Source organism: Juglans regia, chromosome 10 (assembly GCF_001411555.2).
Source record: "Juglans regia cultivar Chandler chromosome 10, Walnut 2.0, whole genome shotgun sequence".
NCBI classification, from domain to species: domain Eukaryota; kingdom Viridiplantae; phylum Streptophyta; class Magnoliopsida; order Fagales; family Juglandaceae; genus Juglans; species Juglans regia.
The window spans coordinates 5,390,954-5,398,977 of NC_049910.1; the positions used below are offsets into that span (position 1 = coordinate 5,390,954).

At 34.7% G+C, this 8,024-nt stretch overlaps 1 protein-coding gene and 1 long non-coding RNA gene across 2 annotated transcripts; one reads left to right on the plus strand and one right to left on the minus strand.

Moving 5' to 3' along the window:
* Positions 1-555: 555 nt before the first annotated feature.
* On the minus strand, positions 556-2,919 carry LOC109014090. The gene is made up of 3 exons (XR_001999687.2): positions 2,776-2,919; positions 1,365-1,450; positions 556-861 (listed from the first exon to the last, which is right to left on the minus strand). It is a non-coding gene; the product is annotated as an uncharacterized LOC109014090 (long non-coding RNA).
* Positions 2,920-3,579: 660 nt separating this feature from the next.
* LOC109014089 lies at positions 3,580-8,024 on the plus strand. The gene is made up of 6 exons (XM_018996410.2): positions 3,580-3,872; positions 3,989-4,044; positions 5,452-5,572; positions 5,665-5,771; positions 7,559-7,628; positions 7,725-8,024. Exons 1-6 carry the CDS (start codon positions 3,791-3,793, stop codon positions 7,802-7,804), a joined length of 516 nt encoding a protein of 171 aa, XP_018851955.1. The 5' UTR covers positions 3,580-3,790; the 3' UTR covers positions 7,805-8,024.

Consider the following 8,024-nt stretch of genomic DNA (forward strand, 5'->3'; position numbering starts at 1 on the left):
TGCCACATCATGGGATGATGAAAGGATGAGAAAAAAGATGATGAATAGATTTTTTCTTATACTAGGCGGGAGCAATGTGCAAAGCACGTTTGCCTACTTTTATGAAATGGTTACCTTCTCTCCCTTCTTCCAACTCTTATTTTATCTATTTTGAAGTTTCAAATGTATTGTAATAGAAGACATGATACAAATTTTCATTCAACGATGACTTTTATGTTGACTAAAAAATTCACGAAAATCAATCAAAGGTCATTTGTAGGTATTTTGTTTAGTATCAATCACTTAAAACAAACACAATCAGGAGACACAGATGAATACCTTCTCCAAGATACCCACAAGATTATTTAATTTTGTAAAATTTGAATACTATTTGTTATTCCAGGTCTCAACAACTTACTACCAAAAATAAATAGTAAGCAGTGGCCCATAGATCCAAGCATTCAAGTTAGAGAAGCTGAGACTACTACAGTCCATAACAAACAAGCATGGTTTTACAAGTGTATAACAAGAAAACCATCATCCAGAAAATAAAAAGTAAGATTAAGGCTATTATAGTGTATTAAAGAAGTCTCATGTAAGCATCTTCACTGTATTTTTTCTAATTTGGGACTGACCTTTAAATGATAGAAGCAATATTTCAAGTTAACAAGATTTTCATTTCTGCAACTCTTGGGCAGCTTTTCTTACAACATTCACAATAGTACCAATGCACATGACTTGGACAATATCAAAAGATACGCATCATCCGCCAATGGACAAGTCCACATGACACAAACCAACAAGACCTCCCTCCTTTTCCCTCTCTCATTAATGTCAAACGCATTGGCCTGAGTTCTCACCTCGTTCCTATCTTCAAGGACCCTGAAGCCACAATATTTATAATTTGTCCACATCCGTCAATGATTATTGATTGCCCACATTTGCATTAAAAATTTTAAATGCAATAAATATTGGATATGTTGTACTAAAGTGATGTTTGCCTAGTTTAGATCAAGTGATGTAAGAAGAAGCAAATATCAAATTCTCCACAACAAATAGAAATTAGGAAAGGGGATCTAGACATAATCTACGGGAAAAAGCAAGGTAGAGAGCATATGCTCATTATTTTAAAGTTAAAGCTTTTACCATTTAGAATGGTTTGCAAAAGCCACCCAAGTTTCTCGAGTTCTTAACAAAAACACTCTGAATAGAAGATAGCAAAATAATAAAAATTATAACATTTTTTACTGATGGAAAAATACAAAATTGCAATTTAGGCATAAGCTCAAGCAATCTTATACAATTATTTTCTTATATATAGATTCTAATGTAGAATGGTGCAAGAGTACTCAACTGAAATCTTTTTCAAGCATTAGAAAACCTACCTCACTAGTCCACATGATTTGAGGCCTTTTTCCCACATGATGAAGTATAAAGCTGTTATTCCACCATTTATTATAGAAGGTACAACCTGAAAAGTGAATGGATGAATGGAACTGTGTAAGAAAAATAACAGTAATGATATGAGTAAATTTCCTGATGACTTTTTATCATGGAGTTTACAATGATAGGGATTTTTTTTTATTTAACATGTTGATTTGAGAGTGGCCTGCCCTTCCAAGGCTTTTGAAGTATTAAAAAAAGGATGGATGCAGGCACCAGACACAATAGAAGAAAAAAAGTATGATTGTAGCTCCCGTTTGAGTGAAATAGTGGTACATGGAGTAGACTGACCATATTCTCATGAAGTTACCAATAAGGTGGATTATCTGCAAAGGGGTGTGCCTACCAAAAAACAAGATCATTGGTATAACTAGTTTCAATAATTACGAAGAAGCCAGGAGGAAACATGCTAAGAATATTATTTTGTTAGAAAAGAAAAGTAAGCTTATTATCTTCCTTTTACATATCACTTTTTTGAAAGTTTTTTTGTTGGGTACTGGTAAGCGGATTCATCTTTGGGATGATCTTTGGCCGTGTCAATCTCCTCAAAGATGCACGCCATAATATATCAATTCACAAGATTCTCATGACCTCGAAGTGATAGACTACATTCAATATGGATAAAAAAAAAAGAGCTAACTATTAAATTGATGCAGGGAACTTAAATGAATCAAATGGCATACGGGGGCTTTCCTTTGTTAGAAATCCACAGAAAACATTCCGGATTTTCCATAAAAAAAATGCAATATTAGGAGCTTTTTAAGAATTAATATTGTTTTTAATTCTTCTTGGAATGAATTGTCATCCAAAAGAGTGGATCCAATATAATTCAAGAACAATCTAAAAGCTTAATCACCAATTGATTGAGTGTTTTAAGTGCTTAATCTTTTGCTTTGGCTTTCTCCAAAACCAAGTTGAATCTCTCACAAACAACGAGTAGAAGAATCAAAGAAATTTTCTCTCCATACCTAGAAGAATGAATAAGAAACTCACATCCAAGCAATTGACAAATCCAAAAAAAAAAAAAAAATGGAGAACAAAAACCCAACAAGCATAAAAATGAAATAAAAAAAATCCACACGAAACAGAAAAAAAAAAATCAAAACATCCTTCAGATTCCAAAAAATAGTCCATACCGACGAACAAAAACCCAACAAGCAGATTTACATTAAAAAAAAAATAGAAAACAAAAACCCAACAGGCAAAAAAAATGAAATAAAAAAATTCACACGAAACGGAAAAAAAAAAAAAAAATCAAACCATCATTCATTTTTATGCTTGTTGGGTTTTATGCTTGAGAGAGAAGTAGGAGAAGATTGCAGAGAGATGAAGAGCCATATAACTTGGTCGAACCTGGCCGAGCAGTTGAGAGTGTACCAACGATCCAAGGACAACTGGGCCTCCGTCTCCTACGTCTCCTCTACTTCTAATCTTCCTTCTTCAAGGTATGTCAAATCACTTTATATTTTTTGTCAAAACTTTTGTAATTGTATTTTGATTAGTTTTACTTACTCACGATTCTTGAATATTTTTTTTTAGATTGTTTGTATCGTATAGGGAATTGGGAACGAGAGAGAGGGATTTGCCCTCGGAAAAAGACACAAAATCGCTGATACACGCAACACCATCTCCTCTCATAATGTGGCACTGTTTTCCAAAGTTATTTTAATTAATACAAAAGACACCAACAATAACGTTGCGTTGGGATATTAAGCAATTTAGTTGAGTTGAATTTTTTTTTTTTTTTTTATAAATAATAATGAGTTGAAATGATTGAATGAATTTGTTGAGATTAAATAGATGAATTTATATATTTAAATATTAAAATAAATTTAAATATATTTATAAAAAATTATAAAATAATTGAACCCACCATAAATGTAATGTTCACCCAACCCGCTGGAAAGTCAGACAGGAGGGGCCTTGATGGTAAAAATTACAGGTGCTCTCTGTAAGTCGGACTTAAGCCATAGTCTAACCCTAATCTCCCAAATTAATGATCCATGAGCCAATGAGTCACTAATAATCCTGAACGCTTTGTATTGCAAAATTTGACCCTAAAACCCATTATCCACTGCTATACTCGTGGACTATTGAGTACTGAGCCACCACCCTCACCGCCACTGGCCCACTCGTATGCTATTAATATTCTATAGAGACCACTCTTATCTTTCAGAGGTAAAAAAGGTGAGATCCTGGAAATATAGGGTCGAAGTTTCATTTACAACTATCCAACGGTCGCGTTTAATAAAACCAATTCTTAGCACCCATCTTACAAATAATTCTACTCTGACCCCACTCATTTCAAAAGTTTCACAGCGTAACCAACTGAAAGTCTGAAACCCTAGCTAGAAAATCGAAGTTGACGATGCAGCAGAGAAAATCAGCATCTGGGAGACCTTCTGGGACGGATGGCTCAGATTTTTCCTATCGAATGGTCGTCGATTCAAGTAAATCCTGCTCAAACTCTTCCCGTAGGCTTCTAACCAGGAGCATTAGTGTTTTTCGCTATAGCTTTTCTATTTAAATAAAGAATAAAAGAGATTTAATCTTATTTGGATCTTAGGGTATCAGAAGGTAGCTTCAGGAAAGTCTCGTCTCTCCTCTCTAATTTTCACCCAGGTATAGTACCTCTCAGTGTTTGTTTTCTACATTCCATTACCAATTGTAATAATGTATTGTTCTGTTTTTCTATTCGTTTTGTAGATCAAAAAATAATGAATTATTCTGATGTATGCATTAATGGCCGATGCATGTCGAGAGTGGCTCCTAAATTTCGAAGAAAATTTGAACATTTTTGTTGCTGTAATTGCGTGGCTGCTTTTTTAAGTGGTCGATACACAAAATTTGCTGGGATTTTCTTTTTCTATTGATAGACTTTATTTCTCTGAACGTGATTTGTTTTGTAATTAGAACTAGTATATAACTCTGTTACCTGCATAATATAGATTGCGAGTTATAAGATGAGATGGTTAAATCTTTTTTTCAATGGGGATAACGTTGCTCCCCTGGTCTCTCTTCCTCCAATAGCGGACTGGATTCTGCCTAAAATTAACGAGATTCAACAGTTTGTGGGAATCTCACATGGAGGATGTGAAGATCAATTTAAAGAACTAATTACTGCGATTGAGGCAAGCCATGCGCTTGAAACCAAATCAAATTTCAAGAAAAGTAGGGAGCTACAACGTCTTTCTTGGGCAATCAACTACGATGCTAAGGGTGGTAGCTCAACTAGAGGGAAGTCTAAAGAGAAGGCACTGTGAAGATGGGGGGAATCAAGGGGTTGGGGTTGAGTGTTCGGGTAGAGTTTTAGTTCTATGGGAAACAAGGGGTTGGGGTCGGGTCTGATGTATTTTGTGTTGTTTTTCCACTGGCTTTTTGGGTCATTAGAGACTTTTTGGGTCATTTTGGGCAAGGTGTTTTCTTGTATACATTCAGTGTACTTGGTTTCTCCTTTTAATATATATAATTTTTTACTTATCAAAAAATAAAATCTTTTTTTCAACTAGTTCTCTTTCTTTCTGCTTGATGCGGGAAACAAGTTAATTCCTATTTCCCATGGATGAGAAAAGATGGTTGCTTTGATTGAATTGGATTTAGGTTGATATAGGTTAACAGATGGATTGATGATTGGATTCATACTGCAGCTATAGTTGCATAAGATTAATGTAAAAGAGAATTTTTTTTTTAAAGGAGTTTGTTGTAGTCCCTGGAAACTTGAATGGCGTTACCCCAGACACGCGAGTTTATTGCTACTTGCTAGTGCCCTCATAAAATTGACTTGGAATTGTTCTGACTTGTGGAAGGTTGAGTATAGACTAGACCACTTCAGGTGGTCTATGTTTTAAAACCTTAGGTGAGATTTTGGCTATTCAATTGAGGTGTTATGGTTCTTTCCTTTAATTCTATGATATTGCAAACTTTAGTAGTGGTGTAACATTCATATATGCTAAGTGATTAATCAAATCATTTATGTCAAGTAGCTACCTTTGCATTTCCTATTGATTGGATTTGCACTGTTTATTGCAGGCTGTCATTCAATTAATTGGAACTGCATGCACAGTTCTGTCAACCTCAAAGGAGGATCCTGATAGACTCGCTATTTTGGCTATTGCTGTTGGGTTTGTTTCTCTAATACTAGGGGAATTAGGTAGCTGACCAAATCCTAATGTCTTTATCAAGCTACCATATGCATATGCATCCGTTTCCAATAGTTAGATATTTATTCCTGTTTTGTTGAAGGTCGAAGACGTAGCCGAGTGGGGTTGTTAAAAGTCTACATGGTTGCATCTTCTACCACGATACTTCTCTGGGTTGCTTGTGTTTCTAAGAGCAGTTTTATGTTAGAGGTAAGGACGATTCCCCCCACCAAAACCCCAACCCCAATGTTGTTTATTATCAAAAACTTTAAAAAAGATGTTGGACATTGAAAGAATCAAGCAAAAAAAGCTAGAGCAACAAGATAGAGTGACCTTCAAGAAGTGCTAAGTTTTTTCTTTTATATGAACGGATGAAGTTATTTTGTCAGAACCTTGAGTGATATACAAAATAGTTAGAGGTCCAATCATTTGCATACATGTCCAAGTTCATTCTTAATATTCCATCCCATAAACATTGCCCTAATTTTACCTGTTAGTAATGCACTAATGCTGTGTAGGTCTCCTACTCTTTTACTTGGAAGATTTAGTCCGAAAAATAATGGCATAATAACTATACTGCTTTGACTTTGAGATGAAGTCTTGTCACATGTTTGCTTTTCCAAATATACTTATTGTGAGTATTAGAAAACCGTTTTATTATCTGAATTTGGGGGTAAGTAATTGAAGATCACCAGTCATTGGATGCCACATAAACCCACAATTTTATACTTTTGTCTTGTCAACTAAAGCACAATGTTCACTAAAAAAAACTTACCCTCAATGTTCTAGTTTGTTAAGCCATTAAATGGAAGTAGTTAAACTGAAATCAGTTATTGTTTAGTTATCCATATCAGTTCATGCGAATGCCCTAACATGAGCAAGCCAAGTCTCCCTTAGCTTAACAGATTTCTTTCGCTCTCGATCTTCTCCCAAAGTTTCACATTCTTGATACAAGAAACTAAAAACTGCTGCAACTCATTTAACTGTTTCCAAGTCAGTAGTCAAAGAGAGTTTCTTAGCAGCAGGGCTATGCATTGGAGTAGAAACTTAAGGAAGCATGAATTAGTTTGTCTCCATTAGACCATTAGACATACAGTTTTAGAAAATAATCATAGAATAAATTAAAATGAAACAAATCCTTCCCTACTCTCCTTAGTGTTAATATATGCCTGTGGAATCTTGTCGCAGTTATCTTTCGAATACATATTTCAGTAGATCTGCCTACTTTGAGTCATGTCTTGATAGAAATATCTTTGATCAATGGTAAAATAAGATCCATATTGAATCATATCTAAGAGATTACTGCTTCAGACTAAAGAAGCAATGGCACTCGATCATTATCGAAGTTATTGCAATCCTTTTTCTTCCATGAGGATCCCTTCAGGGTACCTTCTGTTTCTACTAGGCAATGAAGTACTAGAGCAGAATCATTTTCCACAAGTCCACATTTTTCATGGAGGTCCAAGTAGAGAAGTAAGAACCAAAAGTCTTGAGCAAATAATCCAGCTGAACTATATTTCAAGAGATCTTTCATCATAATGCCTTTAATTTTGTAACTCCAGAACATCTGTTACTGAACAAGCATTTGAGAAAATTGCTGATGGGTTGGGTGTTTTATGTTATCAAATATCTGTTTCAAATGTGCACGTTGTAGCTTTGTTATGTCATTCTGATAATATGTATAAATGACAAGTAGTTATACTTTGATTAAATATCGACCATAATATACATGTGTGTATATATAAAAGAGATTTGCTGCATGCTGTTAAGTTGCTAGGATGATTGCAATTAGTAATGGTAAATAATTTATCATTTCTATCCTGTGGTAAGATCTTCTCATCTGTCCAGGCATCTATAAGGTCACTCATATGCAGTTGCAGAGCACAATCTCCGAAAATGAATATATATTTATGCTTGGTGGAAATAGTTAGTTACTGTCAAACTTCAATTGTTATTCCTATTGAAATGTCCTGATTTTGTATGTAATTTCTGAGTAGGTTATCCAAGATCCAAGTAACTGGGAAACAAACAAGTTGCAACTTCTGGAGACTGCTCTTGTTCTATTTGGCGAGTTCTAATCTTTAATGCTGATTATATAATTATAACTAATGGTTATTTTACATCTGAAGTGCAAGTTTAATCTCCTATGTTGAACTTTTCCAGGGCTTCTGATACAAGTATTTACAATTGGCACAACAACATCTCTTATCAGTAACATGTCTCCTCCCAAAAGGGCCTCTTGACTGATGCTTGTAACTACAAGTGACTCCATGTCAACGGCTGAAGTTTTTTGGGTGCGGCATAATCCATACAAATCACAAAAGATTTGATTCTTTAGTTTTAGTTCATTGATTATCTGGGTGCGATCCATCCTTGAGAAAGAATGTTGTATTTCGACACTCACTGTCTGCAAAACAGCGTATCAATATAGCGAGTTGATCCGAATTCATTTGACATATAACA